Source organism: Platichthys flesus, chromosome 14, assembly GCF_949316205.1.
Source record: "Platichthys flesus chromosome 14, fPlaFle2.1, whole genome shotgun sequence".
In the NCBI taxonomy this organism is placed as follows: domain Eukaryota; kingdom Metazoa; phylum Chordata; class Actinopteri; order Pleuronectiformes; family Pleuronectidae; genus Platichthys; species Platichthys flesus.
The window spans coordinates 8898842-8920317 of record NC_084958.1 but is presented as its reverse complement, the minus strand read 5'-3'; the positions used below and the strand labels follow the sequence as shown (position 1 = coordinate 8920317).

The 21476-nt window shown below is 41.9% G+C and overlaps 1 protein-coding gene across 1 annotated transcript in view; it reads left to right on the top strand.

The window, feature by feature from the left end:
* The first annotated feature begins 7424 nt into the window (after positions 1-7424).
* Positions 7425-21476, top strand: part of LOC133968940 (low-density lipoprotein receptor-related protein 8-like) — an 88121-nt gene continuing 74069 nt past the window's right edge. Inside the window, exons 1-2 of the mRNA XM_062405199.1 lie at positions 7425-7580; positions 8217-8333. Coding sequence (XP_062261183.1) covers positions 7514-7580; positions 8217-8333 — 184 coding nt within the window. The 5' untranslated portion in view covers positions 7425-7513. The remainder of the gene's footprint in view (positions 7581-8216; positions 8334-21476) is intronic.

The following is a 21476-nucleotide window of genomic DNA, read 5'->3' as shown; positions in this document are numbered from 1 at the left end:
TGTATTCATGTGCAAAATGTGGTGTTGTTACCACAGTTTGACCTATAGAGGGCAGCAGCATGCAGAGCTGGACAGCAGTCTGCAGGATGCAACATTGGATGCCTAAACAGCAATATGTCGTGTGCAAGATTTTAAGGTGAAGTTCAAGTACTAATTTATGATACTAATAGTTATGTTTTGTAAATTAGATACTTTAATATTTGAATACTGTGCAAGAATACCTTGATTAAATATTTCATTATAACTTATCTGAGTACACGTTATAGGAATAATGTACATGTTTTGTTTTTTTACAGATTTGGTCTTAAACTAAGAAACTGTGCTGTGAGTTTGTGTAGGAGAGACACAAATCTGCCTTGAGACCTAAAATATCATCTCTTATGGTGAGATTCACAGACTATTTTTAAAGATGGTTGGCATGCCAGCTTCCAAAAAGGTAACGCCAAGGTGTCTTGATCGCTCCCTGGTGGCTGGCTGCAGTATAGGTCATAAAGCCGCTTTCTCTCCATGTTACTGGATGGGTATCGGACCAAACCCAAAAAACTCTAAGCAATGTCAAACTAATTTTGCGTGAAGGTGGTTTCTATAATTTTAGGTAGTTCTCATCAGAGTGATATATAAGTGTACATTTTTTGGTAAGTTTGGTTTTAAATATGCTACTTATTTGATATTTTAAAGATTGGGTAAAACGTCATGATTATCAGCTGAGACTGACTCATGTATTAGTGTATAGGTGGGACCTCGCTACGGCCTTGATCACTACAGCACAGAATCTGGCTCCAAATATGGGATATGTGGCCTTCATTTTTGGATAGGCAGGAAGTGGAGATGCGTCATCCGTCCTAATATATACGTCCAAGGTTAGATTAGAGTAAAGAAAAACCTGCTGCAGTCTGACAAACCAGTGTCCAAGCATTCGCAACCGAGAGATCTGTGTGAACAGTTTGTGATTCTGGCTCCAACTCTCCAGCAGCTGATTTCCCTGACAGGTGCAAAACCAAGCGAAGGGGATGAACTAATCTCCGAGCCACAGATCGCTGGGTTAGACAAACAGGACTTGTGACCAGAGCGTCGCTGTTCCAGTTCCCCCCTGCAGCAGCTGGGGAGGAGGTGGGAGGAAACAGTGGGCAAATGTGGCTTTCTCATGTCTCAACAGCAGCTGCTGTGGTGGTCTTGGAGCAAGGTACTCAAGCCTAATTGCGTCAGTGCTCAGGAGCCATTAGGGGATAGATACACTGTAACTGAACCGTGATGCCTTGTCGATGCCAGCGACGGCAGTGTGTGAATGTGAAGCAGAGAAGAAAAAACTGTAGGTTTGCTCAGCACCAACGATTAATTAAAATGGAAATGTGGCCTGAGTAAAAGTCTAACTATTTCCTGGACGGCTTTTCACATGTAACTCCAGATTTCCATGATTGTAGTGGCTGCATATCCTTCATGTGCAATACTGAGGAAATGAGGGATCTGCTGCCAGTTTTCCAGCCCCTGACGTCAGGTGACAAAAACCTCAATAATCCTGACTTTTTAACACCCCCTACAACCCTTTCCCCAAAGATATGAAACTCCTGCACAGACGTATTAAAAACCAGGTGAAGATCTGTCCTGAAGTGACTTTATCCCAGTCGTAGCACTTATAATTCTGTAGACACCTTTAAAAAGCGTGAGTGATGAAGGATGTGGCGTAAGTGATCATAAAAGTGTTTTACAGGACACATCTGCAGTGTGCCCCTTTGGGTCGAAATTATTTCAATGCATGACAACCGTACAAATCACTTCCACAGCAGTTGATACAAGGAAAATATTGAGTACGAGCTATAGTGGGTGTGAAAACTCAGATTTTTTGGTTACGCTGGCCGTGTGGCTTTAGATGTGACACTGTCGCTTGTTGAAATATCGCAAAAGCTTTATGATCATAGATAAAGTCGACATTTGTTGTGTTGAGTGATTATTCAACAACCGCTGGAGAGATTTTTATAGAGATTGGTACAGACCATAGACTCTATATTGTCGTGGACCAAGTAGTCAAGATACAAAACACAAATTTAGAGTTAAAAAAGGTTAATTTTCCCCAAAACGTTTTAACAACATACAATACTGAAGAAACTAAACTAACAGAGTTATAGGGCCCTTGAAAGAGGTCAACGAAACACAACTCGTACATAAGCAAAAAAAACAGCTCAATTTCAACTCAATTAACTGACCTCCAAAATTCTTCTTCTTCTTCTTCTTCTTCTTCTTCTTCTTCTTCTTCTTGAATGGCGGTTTGGCAGTTAACATTAAAGGTGCATTACACCCACCTACTATACTGGAGTGTGGATCAGAGTGTTTGGTCTGTGGAAATACCCCCACCAACTTAAACCTTAACCTCTTCATTAATTCAGTTTCTTTAAAAACTCAAACAAGACTTTATATTTCCCTTCCTCCTGAATGAATCAGTTCTTCATGTATTCTTCTAACTCTTCCAACCCCCATTTCCTCAGCTCCTTCTTTAGCTTTTCGCTCTCTGTGTTATATTTCTGGCAGTGACAAATTACATTTATCACAGTGTCTTCCCCTAAGCCACATTCACACTGTCCTGATGGACGTTTCCCTATTAAGTGAATTTTGTTTAATCCTATGTGTCCTATTACTAACCCAGATATGACTGTTTGCTCTCTGGTGTTTTTGCCAATTGTTTTAATTTCTCCCGCTTTGTGCTTTGTTTGATACAGATGGCGTCCTTTACCACGCTCATCCCATTGTATTACCAGTCAGTCATGATTTTTCTCCTTATTACTGTTTTGGCTTTGGCCATACTGAGCTACAATAACTCTGTTTTAATGATTGTTTAACGAGTGAATCTGCCATTGCATTTCCCTCAATGCCCCTGTGGGCTGGGATCCACATGAACCTGACTCCAGTTAGTTTGTGATGTATAGTCAGTACAATGTTTTCGTAAATTTCATACAGAGTATCTGCTCTGCTGTGGGCTGACATGAACTGTTATGATACCAATCCTGGTAGTGAGTCTGAACATACTATAACCTTTTGAATCTTGTTTTGCTCTGTCCACTGTAATGCCATTGCTTTTACCAACATCTCAACTAAATATACTGTTAGGTGATCTGGTGTTCTTTCTGATCCTTTGATCCCTCTGTTTTGTTATGTGTAGTCCTTAACCTTCCCTCTGCTATGTCTGAACAATTCATTTACCTCTCTTAATTTTCTTCCCACTCTCCAGCATGAAGGGCTCCCACAGCTGGTTATCTTCTTCCCTGTGTCCTTGTAGGTTTGACTGGTAATTTAGCATTAGTTGTTTGTCTCAGAGAATCAGCAGCATTTCTCACATCTCCACTTGGACAGCTACAACCTTCCATATTGAACCATGAGGGCAAAATATTTACTAACTGACTGAACCAATACACACACACAGTGGAGAACTACATAAAAAAGAGGTAAATTCCAAAGCAAAAATACTCTAATTCCCCCCATGATGTCAAAGCGCATGGTTTGGTCCTCTGCATAAAACCATGCTCCGCCTTCAGCTCAGGTTGTTTGCTGGATCAGGAAGTAGAACTCCATGCAGGTAACTCAATCTAAGAGAAATTAAATAATAAACCAACAATCGAAGGAACAAATAATATTACTGTGTGAAATTATTAATGTATGAACTTAAGTGACTGCAAATTAAAATAAAAACTGCATGTGATAGTGGTGTGTGGGTGAATGTGTGGAATTAAACTCCAACGTTTGGTATCTATCATATATATATAGATGCTACCGTAAACTGAATCCAAAGTTTCTTGATCACCACCTGGTGGCTGCATTATAGGTCATACATCATGCCTCCCCTGTTAGTGGATGGGACATCAACCAATGTAAAAAGTCAAAGTACATGTCAAATAGATGATTTCGATCATTTTTGGTCATTATCACTTTGACATATTTTAAAAGGCTCCCTTTTCTGACAAGTTGCCATTGGTCGAGCACTAGTATCCAGGGTATTTTGGCTTCGTTTCTGAGAAGCAGGAAGAAGTGGAGACGTGTCTTGCCACTTATATACGGCACTTACCTATAGCACTTTGTAGTTTGGCTTTCTTGAGAGATGGTGCTTTCTTGATTCTTCTGGTTCTGGGTTTGTACCCTCATGGTTGTGTGCAGTTATTGTAAGTCGCTTTGGATAAAAGCGGCCTCTAAATGTAATGTAATGTCTACAGTGCAAATACTGAAGCAAAAATTACATTCCAATCAACTTCTTCTGCACTTTGTTTAATCTCAAATTTGAAAATGTAGCTATGCTTAGACTTTAAATGCAATTGGTGTCCTTAGCAACAATACCTGCTAAAGGTCGTTAACATTCTGATGTTAGTATGAAAGTACAACTGTGCATGGCGTCACAAAGCTTCCAGCATCTTAGTCAACTTTAGCTATTGCTTTTTCATATAATTGTATTTCTTACTTTCTTCATCTCCTTTATTCTTGTTGAAACTATTTGCAAGAATCACAGAAGGGAACTTACAGAGCTGATACTCGAGCTCACCCATGTTCATGGACACTGGTGTTTTAGAGCCTAGTTAACTGGGCACTGAGGCCAGAGCAAGCATGGCCTACGAGAAGTATACAAAACCTGCTCTCCACTAATTCTGTATTTCAGATGCCTGACAGTCTCTCTCTCCTTCAGATGTGCCCGGCCTCCGGCTTAATCCTCAGCACGCTAAAAGCATTTTCATTTAGTCATGACTCATTCCTCATTCCCCAGAGCAAATTGACTGTAAACTCAATTTAGATGGTGTTATCTCTGATCGGTGAGAATCGGATGAAGCCACAGACAATTATTGTGCTAAATCAATGTTAGCCACTTTAATTTTTTACTTGAGCAAGCTAGGCGGGCCCAAATAACATGTGTAATACAGTCCGCAGAATCCAATGTGAGTGCACAGCAGGAGAACCCCCCCCCCCCCCCCCCCACCGGATTTCCCCGGTTCTAACACTCGACAGATGCAAAAGTGTAAAAAAACAAACATAATAACACAAACGGAAATATATATCTCATGGGGAAAAAGCGCCAACACACGTATAAGACACTGATAAATATATCAAGTGAGTTTGTGGTGATAAGAGCCAGGGACTGTGTCAATGTGCTGTAAACAAAATCACATAATTTCCTGGCTCTGCCTGTTGCACCCGGCTGCTCTCGCCCGAGTAATGCGGAAGATTTGTTGTTTTTGAAAGTGTCTGGGCAGAAAACTAACTTCCCCGCTGTGTTGTGCATGCGTGAAAGGCAAACTACAGATAAAGTCCAGACCCAAATCTCTGGACATCATTCGCAGGTCATGTCGGAAAATGGCTTAAGCTGATCGAATTTGAGGCTGAAAGCTTATTGCTTTGTGATTCCCAGGTCATTTAACTTACAACTTTAAAGAGGCAAGTAGCTTTTTCACAAAGTTAGAATTCAAATTGTTTTTTGTGACGTTTTCCTGTGTCACTAAACATCCCGCTCACAACTCAGATTCAGAATTGATCACTGGGGCTGGTGTTGCTTACTCATTTTCAGACAGTAATTCCTTTGAATGATTTGAGCGCCTGTTCAACAACCACTGCGCTTGTGAAACAATGACAACAGCTACCAACTACAATCCATTTTCACCTCACTGCCATGACTCCAATGGCTGCAAATGCGATTGTTTGTGCTGCTTAATATGTGCATATGTGTGTCAGAGTCTCTTTGTGTGTTTGCTATATGTTGCGGTTATGAGGGGGGATTAAGTTATCCCTCAGCTTATCACCATTAAATGATGAGCAGTGGTCGTGACCTAGTTTTGAAAGACAGCCTTGTTCTCTTTAGCTTAGAGAGGCTAGACCCTGTGGCCATTGATGCACTTTTATCTGCAGACAACTGGTACCTTGTTGTGTTTAGTAAGAGCAACAGTGCTGCAGTTTGGTTAATAAAAGAGGTGCAGGGGCCTTTTCCTGTTGCTGCTGCCTAGGAGAAAGTACAGCCTGCGGTTCACCTTAGCACTCTCATAATTTGCATATAGATGAGAATTATATTACATTACTGCTCAGGGGGTATATTAATAATGTGGTTGTTGAGCAGGATACAGTAAAGTACAGAGAGTGAAACAGGTGGGGCTCACCGTGCTGGTTTCTGCTGAAGTCACACTGTCCCACATCTTCCTTTTCTCTTAATCAACAACAGTGCATTTCTTCCTTTCTCTCTGTTGTTTGGACTTTGAAAAACCTGGAAGGATCCACTGCAGCGTTCCTGAGCAGAACTCAGGCTGGCTACTTTATTTCTAAATGACTTCGCCGAAAAATCAACACCAGACACCACAGGGACACAACATTGCTTGACCTTTCTGAACCCATATGCTCCTGTTGGTCCCCACCACTGTTCCACCAAAACCTGCATGTCTTGCTCTAAAATTGATTTCACTGACTCGGTGGGTGTGAATTTAAAATATTAACCATTTAAACCCCAGCCACAGTCTTATCTCCAGCCAGGTCCTGCATCTGGAAACAGCTGCCATTGCTCTTCAGAAGGGCTAAAAGGGCGCTGACTGTTTTACCTTTCTAAAGTTTTTACAACTCACATATTTGTTGGTTATATTTAATTAGTAATATTCAATTATAACTTCTGTGTTTTAGTATAAAGATTCAAAAAAAAAAATTAAAACTAATCACGCTTATTCTATTATATTTCAAAATCTAGTAATAATACTAAACTTTATACAGCACTAACATATATACAGCCCTTAATGTTACAAAATGATTAACAGAAATGAAAAACATGTAAATTAGTAAGTGAGATATTCTGTGCTTTACTATTGATATTGTGATACAAATTTACATTATATAAAGAAAAACAACAAAAGGAACCACAGTCAAAACAACAGACATTCTTCTCTTTACTTTACAATAATTGTCTTATAATTACTATTTCCATTTATATTATTGCTATATAAAAAAAATCCCTCCTTGTGCCACTGTCTCATCTGTGAATTTCCTCTTCGCATTAGCCATAAAGCTGCATCTTATCTTATCTTAATGCAATTATAATTAACATAAATTATATAGTAAGTTTTAAAAATTGTGGAAATGAAAAGAACAAGACAAATTCTATTCTATGATCACCATAATGATAACTATAGTATATCAATAATATATGCTGAACTTTTCTTAACAAAGTCACAAAGTAAAGAAGAAATGCACACAAATGAAAAGAACACCAATCAAAACAATTTACAGCTCCATTCTATTCTGTAAAGCTGTAGCTCCGCCCTGCGTGCTGACGTCACACTCCGGGCAGCCAGTGAGGAGGAGGGATGGAGGATGGAGGGATGTGGGAGGAGGCGGAGAGGATGGAGGGAGGGGGAGTTTCTCTTTCACTCACACACACACACGCACACACACACACACACACACACCGAGACAGGCAGCAGCACTGGCGTCGCAGCAGCGCGTCAAGCAGAGCGGCTCTCGGGCTTTGTTCAGTGGATGTGAATGAGGCTGAGCTCCATCACCTGCTCCAGACATGTGGACGGATATAAGGACACTGCTACTTCTACATCTGTTCATCCTCAGGCTGCAGCTAACGGCAGGTCAGTGTGACAGGAATCCAATAGAATATACCGGTGTGTGTGTGTGTGTGTGTGTGTGTGTGGGTGAGAGAGCGTGTGTTTGTGGTGGGATGTAGAGGTGAGCGACTGGGAGCGCTCCTACTCAGTGTGGGTGATTTTTTGCCAAAAGAGAGGGGAAAAAAAGCAAAAAAACTTAATAATTAACACTTAAAATTCAGACTTAGTTAATATGAAATCCGTTATGTCTCTGTGTGTGAATAAATGCTTGCGTGGGATGAGGGAGGTGGGAAAGAAAAGCCTATGAGAGTGTGTCATGTGTTCCTGAGCATCCATACTGCATCGGGAGAGCTGTAGTAGAATCTTTGTCCTCATGACTGCTGACAGACTCTGGGCCTCCTCCTCCTCCTCCGCTGCTGCTGCTGCTCATTATATCCTGAAATAAAAACTGGATCAATAACTGAAAGAAAAAAAAAAGAATAAACACAGAGCATGACGCTGAAAGAGGCTCAGCCAATTGACCTGAATGGAGGCTGAATATCAATTAGGCATTCATTTGCAAATGACAGTTGAACTAGTTGCGGTTACTACAACATGGGGGTTTGTCTCTCATCCATCTGGACCCTGTTTGTAAGTGTGTGTGTGTTTCTGTTGTTGCAGCCTCGGATGAGTGTGAGGATGGACAGTTCCAGTGCAACAACAAAAGGTGTATACCGACCATCTGGAGGTGCGACGACGATGACGACTGCTCAGACAACAGTGATGAAGAAAACTGTCGTAAGTGAGCCCTCAGTGGAGGAATACATTATGGTAACACTATGGATGCAAATAACACTATGGATGCAAATATCTCAATAAGGAGGAGTCATCGCCCCCCCCCCCCCCCCCCCCCCCCCCCCGCCGCAATCATGGTCTTATCAATGCTAAACCCTCTCAGAACTATGAGCTCAAATGAATTGTGTTATTATGATCTGAATTATAAAGATATAATACAGAACAGTTCTTCTATGAAATGTCCAAAAAGCGACTTGATTTGTGTTATATATTTTTGGTCGACTTGTGTACCTAAATTATCTTAAACTTGGCGTTTCGTATTGTTCTGCTTAATCAGCGGCTAAGGGGAAAACACACTGCTTTCCTGTTAGCCAGCGGGCTGTTCATTCATTCCCCAGCTTACACTGGAGAAGGTTTGCGGTTTGAATCCTGGTTTTGGCCGGGGGCTTACTGTGCAAAGTTTGCACGTGCCCGTCATGTTTGCGTAGTTTTTCTCCAGGTAATCCAGGCTTTGCCCAAAATCCAATGTCATATACAAATTTGGGGTTGGGTCAGGTGGAGACTCTGAACTGAACATGTGAGTGTGAATGGTTGTTTGTGTTTGTATGTCGACCCCAAGATACGACCTATCCAGGGTGAACCCGCCTCTCGCCCAAATCAGCTGGCCCCAGCCTCTCCCTGAGACCCTCAAAAGGTTAATCGGTACACTTGATAGATAGATGGACGGATGGATGTTTGTAGTTCACCTGTAATGGATCACAATTAGTCATTGTAACCTGCTGGGTGCTGCGAGTCAAACTGGAATCTGTTGCGTCCCATAGATTTTCATTTGCATTTGTGGCGAAGAGAACAACTCCCTCGCTGCCTCACGAGCATGAAGCTTTCTGTTATTGTTTGGATCGAGAGACCCTCAGCTGCCGAAGTTACATTTTGTGCGTTTAATGGTCTGTTCCTGACTCCAGTGTTTTTATTGAAGCTTCTTTAGCTTAATGTATTTTCTCAGAACCGTTATATGAAGCAGAAAATGCACCAGTGTCTCCCTCAGCTCTCTGTCCTCTCGTAATTTCACATTATTTTCAGGGTTGAATATATCTGCTCTTTATCTATTTGTTTTTCCTGTTTGCTCACTGTGCATGACATTACCTTATATTCAGGGAGACACAAAAGCTTAGAGTCTCCAAAGAGGCACAAATAAAACCATGTACCTAGTCGGGATTAGGTGTGTGTGTGTGCGTGTGTCTGCCTCAGACCGTGTGCGTAGGTGATTTCATCCCTTAGCCATACAAGTATAGAAATGTTAGTAAACATGTTTTTTTTTTTTCAAATGAGGGTTGATTTGGTTCCAAAATCACAGAATCACCCTCTCACAATCATAGACATGTGTATTTTCATATCTAGGAAAAATATTCACAACTGATGCTTTGCATACAGACATTTAAAAAAAAATCTTGGAACCAATTTGACCATCAGATTCTTTGTTTTGTGTTTTTCTGGATTATCCCCTTAGCTCCTTGTTGTTTAACTGGCTCATGTACTACAGCAGATCCTGTTTTACGCTGTGGAATCGAGCGCTGATCACAGTTAACTGCTCAGTGCACAGTACAGACGCCCGACAGACTTTTCCTGAGCTGTGTTTACAGAAAGAACTTCTCCCTGATCACTATAACGCAGTGTTTTCACTGTGTTACATGAATATTTTTCAGTTATCTTCTTATTTTTATGCCCCGAAGAAGAAAAATATCGCAGATCCTTTGCTTTCATCAAAATTATCCATCTTCAGAGCCAAACCTACTCCAAAATCCCCTCTCAGACATCACATCTTTTTGCCGAATATCTTTCATCACCTGACTACTGGATATTGACTTCTGAACAAACGTATCGGGTTATACTCAAAAACATCACTTTGACATTTGAGAGGGAGGGAGCATCATGATGCTGGGCTCAGTGTTGTGATGACTGTCAGCCATAGGCGATGCTCAACCCGGTCTTGGATGTGTCTGTGCAGAAATAATAGAATTTCAGTTTTCTTCTGACGGCGTGCCAGTGGCCTATATTTTTCGGAAGAAACCAGTGATGCTGTGCCAACTCCGAAGCCAAGCTCTGCATGTTTTCCGCGGAGCTAGGTTCTCATGTGTCTGGGTTAATTGTGGCTCGGGAGGAATTCCTGCACCTCCCAGCACATATGTGTACATATGTGCTCTCTCTCTCTCTTTCTCTTTCTCTCTCTCTCTAACTCCTAATTCATCTCTCTGTCTTTGTTTGTTTCTGCTGCTTCTGTCTCCCACAAACTCACAACAACCCCGCTCTACACAAGCACTTTGGGATTCTTATACTTGTTACTCTGGAGATGTTTCCATTGTTTCTCTGAAAGCAGCAGGATGTATCCTGGGGCGCGCCAACAAAAAGCAGGTCATTTTGAGCATCTTTGCTCCTAAAACATTCATGTGTCACAGCCACGCACACACACACACGCACGCACACACACACACACACACACACACAGACACACACGCATACAGACACTGGTATGCTGTTTAGAGAAAATAGCTCTGCCAGCCTTTCCTCAGAATTCATTTTATGAATGAAGGAGGAAATTGTGAACGAGGTTTTATTACCCACAGTGTCTTTTCCATCAGTCCGAGCTCCCGACATGTTGAGTGTTTGAGTGAAAACACTTCTGTCCTGAAAGCTGAGACCACTGTCAACCCACGATTTGAAGATGGCGACAGTCCACCATTACATACCCTGTTACATACTGTACATTAAATTAGAGAGTGGCCTTCACTTTCTGCATCCATCTCCTCTCCTTGTGAGGCTCGCTGTATCCGCGTGGGCAGGCGGATCAGGCTGTGTGTGTGTGTGTGTGTGTATGCAGAGTCAGATCCGTCTCTGCATTTGAATCCTCACAGTGCTGGACCGCTGATTGGCTGAAGGAGCATTTATTCTGCCTTTATGGACGAGAACACATTACTGTTTCAAATGACGCAACTATCACTTCCCATATACCACCATGCGTCATTTACGTTGACATGGTCGTAAGCAATGCCTCCACTAGAGGGCAGCACAGAGGCGATAGGTTCCGACAACCACAAACTCGGCGACGGCAGATAAGGTTGTGTGTCTGCCTGTAATGCCCAAACACAATGGAAGGAAATGCAGTTTATGGCTGGAAGAAATTGCACAGAAAGAAAGAAAAAGTAGATAGTATAAAGTACAGTAATTGCAGTGCGATCAAATTACAAAATAGGAGCCTCAAAAGTAGCTTAAATCAAGGCAGCCTGTTTTCCCTTTTAGCATTATTAGCAAACAAACTTCAAGTTCTTCCTCGACAAAAACACCAGTCCAGAAACTGGTCCAATGGAGCAGACACAACATACAGGGAGAGCAGTCGGACTATTCAACCGTTATAGTTGAATGTGAACACATACATCGTGAGTTTTCTCTTTCCAGCTCAGACGATTTACAGTGCGAGGTGGTCTTGAGATGGGCCGACAGCTCCCTCCGTGTGTAGAGCATGAATGAGCCTTAAAGGTTTTTAGTTGTTCAACTTGAACCACGTTTGATTTGGAGAAGAGGTGCTCGGGCACATCGCGCAGCTCTGGCGATATTTTATTAATGTGTCACTATTAAAGTCAAACTCAGGGGTTGAGTCTGGAAGCGCTCTCTGCTATTTCTACATCTGAAAAAGCTCAAAGACAGCGTAGCGCAGCGGAGTGAAACTTGATCTGCACAGACTCGTGGGCTGATGGTCCAGCTTCTACACACATCAGAAATTACACAGTTGTCTCCTGGTGGACTGTGAAGTGGTTGCGAGGGAGGGCGTCACTTTCTGTCACTTCTTCTTACATTCTCGATATATTATTTTACAGTACAGTGCCAGGACCGAGCATCCAGTGACTGAACGTGTGCAACGGACCGTGGTTTGTGAAATATGCCGACAGCGGAGAACCTGTGCTGCAGCTCCCGATTTATGTGTCCTCTTGTTTTTAACCCGGGTGGTGCAAATTCACGGAAAACACGTGTATAAGCCTTAAAAACGTTGTCGCTGCTCATATCCGAATCATACCCTCTATATGCACCATTATCCTCCACCATCCTCCACCCTGTTTTTCCCCTATAACCACCATCCCCCACCAGCCCACCCCCAGACGGCGCTCCCATCTCTTCATCTACCCAACCATCCCCCCTCATCAGAACTCGCATTCCCTGCTGACCAATCACTGGCTGCGTGCACCCACACATTCATAGATTCATAATTCACTGTACAAGCAGGGACACAAGTATGGACCTGATGAATGCTGGCATAAAGGCATATGTACATTCTATACAACTTTCAATACCATGATAAAAAGATAAAAAGGTCCTAGGCAGATAAGGTTATTCTGATCTTTTTTTTTCAAGCTGCCTTGTTCTCCAGCCTCCAGTCATTCACAGGTTTGCTTCTGGGGGAATGATGTAACAGCCACAGGTTGAGCATCAGTAGTTTTGTTTCTGTATGGTTTCTCTAATGCAACCTTGACTTGGAAAAAATTGCTGTTTATAAAGGGTCTATGGTGCAGAGTGACGGTAGAAACCTTTGCGTTCATCTTACCTGGTTTAATAATTCATAGTCCATGTTTATCATAAAATGATTACTGTTCACATGTGTGGTTTATCCATACATTTAAATGGTTTACTAAACCACTGTTATTTTCCCCTGCATTGCATGTCGGCAGTTTCAGAAGTATGTTAAGCATTCTGCATACTATCAGACCCAAGTTCACAACTTTTCAAAACAAAAGCCTTGTACCTCGTCCCACTAGAAAGCATTATGGCAACAAAACAAACGGTGTGCTTTTACTTTGCTGTCAAATTGCTAAAGAGAAAGTGAATCAGCACCCGTGATACCTGTGAACATATATGTCTGTCCATCATGGTCAAATAAAAATAATCAAATTACCAAAATGATCCGGTGGGGCAGATATTATTGACTGTTGGCTGCCAGTTGCCGACCACAGCTGTAGTTATCAGAGGTTGTAGAAGAAAACCTATTCTTCTGTTAGCACACTGCCCCGTCCCCACTTACTGCTACAGAGTGCTAGTGAACTGTCATTATTCATTTCTATTAATATTGTTGAAATAACTTATTATGTGTCCAAAGATTAGTTTGTTGAGTAGACTGTATCATTTTAAACATGTAGGATCAAAAAAGTGTTGCGGTATTGACACTTTTGATAATCCTAATACAGAATATAAAGACAGATGAATTCACACCAATGAACTCTGCTCTCCCACAGATATAGGCAAGTTGAATCCACATGCACCACGATAGAAACTTTGTCCACAGAGTGCATCATATTTTTGAAGTGAGGATGAGATGCAAAGCCGCCGCGCTCCTCGCTGCGTCCCGGAGTTTGAGGCTGCAGCTTAAGAACTCTGCCTCGAATTCTCAAAGTCAGATCTGTGCCAACTCTTACACGGACCTGCTGTTTAATCCTCCTTATGATTATAGCGGCGTATCAGCCACTCTCCATCGCATCTGCGCTACCTTCAAAGTCCGGCGCGTGTCCGCTCCACTTTGTTCTCATGCTTGGATGTGATAACGATCTGTTTCTTCTTACGTCCGCATTCATGAATTTAAAATCTGCACCTGAAGAAGAGCTGAACGGGTGCCTTTGTTTTCCTCCGTGATGCAGAATCGGCGAACTGCGTGGCTCCCCCCTTTGTGCTCCATCTTTTTTGCAGAATAAATCCTCCTTCGGATGGAAACTCACTTTTAAAACTGCGAGCGCTCTCCCACAGCTCCTGGAGTCATTGTTTACGTCTTTATTCCAAAGCCTTTCAGTGGATGCAGCTTCCTCTACACCGTGAACAATGTAGAACTGCTCAAAGTAGACTGGCACCCTTTATTAATACTTTGTCTCATACTGAAGTCTCCAGTTTTTAAAGCTCAGCTTACAACTGTTACACCTGACTCCTTCCCGACTACGTTAACAGGTGCACCGATATTCTGAATAAGACATTACTCTGAGTATTTGGCGGGTTTGTAATGACCTGCTATAAGAATTATCCATTCATATTCCTGTTTACATGTTACAGAGAATAGCCCGTTTATGTCCACTCAGCATACGTTTAACGTTATTGCACCAGTTTTAAAACCCCAACATTAAATGGTGAATGTTCAATGCCACCTAATATCGTTTCTGAATAAATGCTAAAACTCCTCATTATCCTGTTTCTATATTACATCCAGGGCACGTGTCAAGCAGTTACTAACTGTCGTATGTCACAAAATAAATCCATTTGGACATTATAATGAGACTTAGGTCAAAATACTCCAGAGGTCTTACTTTAATTACTATCGTCCAGCACTTTTGGCTTCTCACCATGTTGTTGTTTTGTGCTGGACTTCATGCTGGGTTCCTGGCAGGAGCGTCTACCATTCTGTTCCTTGAAATGATTCAGGTATTGTTTGGCAACTTGAGGGCAAGTTTGGTTTTAATTTTTTTTGTGCTGATCTGTTACTCATCCCCTGGAGTTCATTTCCAACCACTTTGTTGTTCCTCTTCAGAAAGAGAAGACGGTTTGCTCTTAGATTTTTCCCTCTCCTCTCCTCTCCTCTCCTCCCCTCAGAAGTATTGTGACTCTCTCTGTTGATGGGCAGCAGGAGCACAAACATTTCCAGTTAGCTCCACATTTTGAGAACTGTTGGCCTTGTTTGTCTTGCCCTGGCAGGTTGTTGTTGTTGTTCTCTGAGCTTGATGGAACTTACTTAACCCAGCAGCACAATTTTCTACCTCCTGCAAGAAGGTTATGTTTCCGTTGGTGATTTATAGTTGGCAAAGTTACCCAAAAAAAAAACGAAAATCATGAAACTTGGTGTAAGTATGATATGGCTAAATCAGTCAGTAACATTTTATCTCTATAGCCCATACTCATACAGATCCAAATTTAACCTGGATCTAGTGGATTTAAATGTGGTTGTATAAGGCTCATAGAGCTCAATGTTGATGATGTGGAAAAACTAATCATAGAAAACGGGCGTAGAAATTATTTTGATTCTTAGATTGAATTAAAGAGGTTGTTTGTGTTTCTGGCAAATTCTCTTTGTAATCTATTTTTTGTTTTTTGATACTATTTACTTATTTATTTTGTATCTTTTCAACATGATGATGCACTTTATGTGTCCGCTCTGAGTGAATTAAGTATATTTTAACTCACTCGCTTGCCGCCTCCAAAATCACAGCAGAGCCTTTATTAGTGTACCCTTTTGTATTAGCCTACATAAAGGGGATGTTTTATGGCAAAAGCTGAATGTTATATGTGAATTGACTCAATTGATTATTGAGTCAGTGTTGGACTGACATGAGTCACAAATTATTTAAAAATCAAGTTTGAAGTGAAAATGCACATCCCTTGAGATTAGTAAAGTAGCAGCAAAATAGCAGAGTAATCAATCAATGATAATAATCATTATTCAGCCCTAATGTTTTAGAATAATTTAATAATTTAATAATAAAATGAAGATAATTTACCTTTAGTTATTAAGCAGTTCATGTGATCAACAGTGTGCTTCTTTGATAATAAGTTAATTAAGTATAAATCAGGTTTTAAATCAGACCAGACATTTTCTCCCAGGATGATTTGCATTTTCTGTCTTAATTTGCCAGAAAAACGTTGAAGGCCATTGCTCTGATACAGCTGTGTCCATCTGTGTGAAGTGTGTGTCTGTGTGTGTGTGTGTGTGTGTGTGTGTGTGTTTCCTCTTTGGCTGGCCCTATCTGCCCTGTGGTTGCATGTCTCAGAGCCACCTTCCCCAAAGTGATCATTAAGAAGTCTGCGGTTCCAATTGAGCTATTATCTGAGATTAGTGTGTGTCGCTATACACAGAGCTGCTGAGAGAGGGAGAGGATGAGTGAGAGGGGGTGGGAGAGAAGGAGAGCATGAGAGAGAGAGAGATTAATGTGTGGGTATAAAACATCACTCAGCCTCAGCCTCTTGCCCTCATCGTCCATACATTTATCCCCCATTCCACATATCCTTTTAGTGTCCAGCACCTAAGAGAAACAATTTGTTTGCATCATATTTAACTTCACCCCACCAAAGTAAATCTTTATTTCTTTTGAAATCTAGAAAGCAGACATTTCTTTGGGGACACTCGTAGCTATGGGCTTTTGCCTCATGATAAATGCAGTTTCAGCACAGTTGATTCATTACAAAATACGACGCGGTATTACAACAATATTAACTGTAGTTTGAACAGACTAGAATTTGTATTGCGTTAAAGTCAATTCAGACTTTTTTGTGAGTAAAAAAATGTTGTTTAAACATTGTCAGGGAATCGATAAATTTAGTTTTTAAAAAGCATCACTGTTGCTATGGTTATTACTGTCGTCCACACTACTGTGGTGTTTCCGGCGTTTGTAAATGATGATGGAGTCGCCCATATTCGCCTCCTGATGATGACTATCAGTCACGACTCGTCTACCAGCGGTGAATACAAAGCGCTCAAACCCAGTGGCCTCACTGGGTGCGTGTGCCGCACGTGACGGCTGCTTCTCGTGCAAATCTGTTGTCCACACAGGGCGCCTGTGTTAGCTGCACAGCTGCTTCTTGAGGTTTCTGCTACATCTACTGTATTTGCTTGAATTAACGTAGCATGTGTACTCAAATAAATGACAGATCTGCAAATATGTCATAATATAAACCTTGTTAAAATGGATTCAGTCAACAGACGTGCTAGAGTGCTTTTACTTTGAAACAGCCAGTTTATATGTTTGTGGCATATTCCACAGGTATAAACATTTAAACTGTGGTGAAAGCTCATTTCTCACCGTCTGTTTTGCTGTGAACATCATGCGGAGAAAACAGGCGAGACCCAGACTCTCTCCAGGAGCAGCGCGGCTCCCGCTCGCAGTGTGGCTGCTTTAACCTGATAACATGGAATGAAAAGCAAGATGTTCCCCCCCCGCACACGAGCCGCTCACCCATTCGGCCCCGGTGCGACACTCCCTGTAAGGAAGAGTTCCACCTCATCATCACTTCAAGACATGAAATTCCTGCTCTCACTTTTCACCATCACTGTTCCTCTCGTGTTGTATTTTCTGTAACCAACAACCAACTCCAGAAGAGACAAGCACACTCATGTCCAGTGTAGGTGAACGATCACGTGTTTGGTGCTTTCTCCTGTGTTGGTACGGACGGGTGATACTTCTGATACAAAGCTCATCTGGATGGAGATCGTTTTTGTGGAGTTGAAAGCTGAGCCACGGTATTGAAACCTTAACACGTTAGTGACACAGTGATGCAGCTCAACATGGCTCTAGGTTTTTTCCGTGGCAGTGATTCAGAAGTAGCAGTGAAGTGAACCCAGGTTACATTGAGAATCAATAAGACACATGCTGGATGTTTGAGAGCGGCTGCCTGCTCTGTGAACCCAGACCTCAGGGCCGCAGTCATCCAGGCAGACATCGCCTTTCATCCACAATCACTGTCAGGAAAAAGAAACGACCCACGAGGGGGCTTGTTGACAGACATTGCCATAACTGTGGTGCCTAATTCGCAACTTCTGAGTCATTTTTTGTTAAAAAATGCCACTCCATGTGAGTCAATAGCTGCGCTCGGGACTCTCTGCCCACAGCTAGGGACTGGAGTCAGGTTCTGACTCTCACTCTATTTTGATTTATTTGTTTATGGATGAGTACACTCGCTCATCGTGGACCTTCAGAGCACATTGTTCCACTGTGAAGTCAAACCAGTTTAACGGAGAGCGTCAGCGGCTCGTGCACGTGGCGGTGACGTGAAGTGATGAGCTAACAGCTGAGACACAGCAGCCGGAGCCCTCTAGTCTCTTTCTTTTTACTGATGATTCAGTGAAGCTGGATGAATTATGAGCGTCAGCTCCGCTCGGAGAAGCAGCCACTGTCGCCTCTGCCACACAGTGACTCACTACATCACCACCATCCTGATGTTAAAGCTTTGCATGCAGGCCAACCCTGCCATGAAATCATCCCACCTTCCTGCCTGTCTCAATGCAGCCATCACACCCAATGTGCCTGGTTACAAGTGAACTGGGACCATTGTGTTTCTTCCAGAGGGCCAGAGAGGTGTAAAGAAAAAGGTATCACAACTTGATTTGTGACAGAATCAAAGGTCAATAAGGAGCAGGTACCTTTAGGGCTGAGATATTCCATCATTCTATATCATTTTATATGTCTTCTCTATAAAGTTAGTGTTGGTGAACCCAAACAAGTGTTACAACCAAAATGAGGTTACCGCAATGTAGTTTAGCCTTTTGGACCAATAGCAGTAAGTCGAGAAAGCAGTAAGGAACAAGACGAGAGTAAAAGAGGCGGAAGCGGCTGGCAGGTCTGCTTCTCTTTTTACTGCATACTGTTGAGGATTTTCACATGCAATCAAATGTCAAAGTATATATTAGAGAAGTTTTTAGTCTCTTCCCTCAATTACAATGTGAAAACAAAATAAGAACATTAACCTTGGTGTGGACCTTCAGGTGTGAAAACACCCCCAAACACAAATAAATGTGATTTTCAGTCATCAGGGTTCCAAACCTAAAACACAAATTAATAAACATCAAATAAAATTTACATTACATCCTTACTGGTGCTGTTTCTGTGCTTTGGCATATAAAAACCTTTTATTTAAATGGTTTTCCCCTTTGAATTGTTTCCACATATTTATAATGCTTATAAAAGCAAGTGGAAGGAAATGTTATTGGTGATAAACAACTGCAAAAAAGGCAAATCCTGCACAACTTAGCAGATGGAACCACAGGTATTTACTAGCTTATCATTTTGACACAATATGTATAATGAAGTTGTCTTGTATTTATAGCTCTGACAGCTCAATGAAAACGAGTTGAATGAACAGAATAAGTCTGTTTGACTTGTGTGACGCTGTATAATTTTCATGAAAACCCCAATTAAATTACATTACATTCACATGTCTATGTGATTGTGCAGACGGCAGCCATTCAGTATTTCCTCTTCTTCTCAGCTGCTGATTATGTAGCATGAGCTGAATGAAGCTCTTAATGCTCTTTAGGCTTTCATTCATTCTAGTAGTGAAGTGGAAGTGGTTGCTCTTTCCTCTGAATGAACGATAAATTAGGTTTTCAGCACAAATGCAGAATTTATGAGCTAAACCCAAGATAAACAGGGATTTAATATTGTCAGACACTGCGTAACCTGAACAGTGAAACAGCAAACAAGGATCAGGCTGAGACTCATCCACTCAGCAGTAGTATAGAGTTTGTAGTTTGCAGGTGCCGCGCAGCCAGACAGGAACTAATAAATGATAACCAGCTTTCTGATTAGTGGAAGACTGGTTTTAAATGCACTGATCAACAGACTTGTGATGCTTCACACTCTACTCTGTGATGCTACTATCATTACTGCAAAATACTTGGTTTTGTCATGATTTGAATACGAATGTTGAAAAGTCCAGATTTCCAATCTTTAAAATGCATTTTTCTTCATTTTCATCCTCACACAATGTAATATAGAGCCTCCTCAACCCTTCACGGAGAAAGTCTCATTTCAGCCACACTTGTTTTAACTTGAGCTAATATTTAAACTATAGACTGCATAAGAATTGAATGCACATTTAGGATTCACCCTGAATGTGTGTGTAACAGGTAGCAGGGTCATACCTCAGCAGAACTTTTCTTGAAAGTGTTTGTTAGAGAAGGGCGAGGGAAACTGTTCCTGACCTTGTGAGCTTTTGGGAAACCCGATTGTGACCAAAGCTCAACAGCTAAGCTCTTCCAAGAGATGGATATGTTTTAAATGCATAGCCACCGGCCACTTGCACATGCACGCACAAACATACACAAGCAGAGACACACACTGACACACACATTCTGTTGGCTGTAGACTAATGGAATTACTTGTTATACACAAACACACAACAACACTGTTCTGTCCTGTTTGTGCGCACTGGTTGTGTATGGGAAATCCTGTAATCTCATGTGACACGAATCACCAGAGAGGGATGAACAAGAGCAACTGAGAGAGAGAGAGAGAGAGAGAGAGAGAGAGAGAGAGAGAGAGAGAGAGAGAGAGAGAGAGAGAGAGAGAGAGAGAGAGAGAGAGAGAGAGAGAGAGAGAGAGAGAGAGAGAGAGAGAGAGAGAGAGAGAGAGAGAGAGAGAGAGAGAGAGAGAGAGAGAGAGAGAGAGAGAGAGAGAGAGAGAGAGAGAGAGAGGTGAAAATGAAAGGAGAGAAGAAAAAAGAGGGAAGTGTTGAGGCGAGCCAAGGGGAGTGTTGCTATGGAACTGGGGGGATGGAGGCAGGGATGAAGATTGCTGCAGGGTCATTGATTGTGGAGTTCGTTATTGTTGTGATGCAGATCAGATAGAAGTGTATCGGCTAAGATGGGCAGCCCATCAGGATTCACCTGTTCTGTCTCCTTCACGAAGGTCAAAGTTGAAGATATTGTTTTCAGCGACACAGTCTGCACGGCATCGTGTGTGCGCCGCTCAGACTAGAGAGCTAGCGTCGAGAGAGATAACGACAATGGCAGCCGTTTGTTTTGAATGAAGACGAACAGAGCAGCTTTACAGGAGGGCTTCAGCTTACTGCAGAACATCTGCTCAGCGGTACTGCAGGGAACACCTGGCACACGTACAGCACGCCTGCTCTACTTACAATACTGTTTGAAGTACATTTTCTCCGTTTAGCTAGGAAAACAGAGGCAAAGCAGACTTCCTGTATTTCCATTTGAACCAACAGAGTTTATGTATTTAAATAGCAGTTCAGGCTGCAGCCATACTACTGCGTTTTAAGTTTGAAAAGTCTGTATCACTTTCACGTCCATGCTAACCTGAAAACACATTTCACTCGACCACTCGCTTACAGTGGGCATGCACGTGCCAGTGTTAACAGGAATTAGTCATATAATAGCTTGTCTTGTAAAATGCAGAATTTCACTGCACATCAGCTTTAAGCTAAGAACAGGGTCGTCAACGCGTAATTGATTATCCATGTTGTGGAAGGAAAATCATTCAAAATCGAGCTATAGAGCAAAGAAGATAGACAAAGAAAGAATGTAAATGTGCACCTTGCTGTATCAGATATTGTGAAATGATGTTGAACATATAACTGGCCCTTCTGTTTAAATTGAGGCCCCCTTATTGGCCTTGGTTTAGA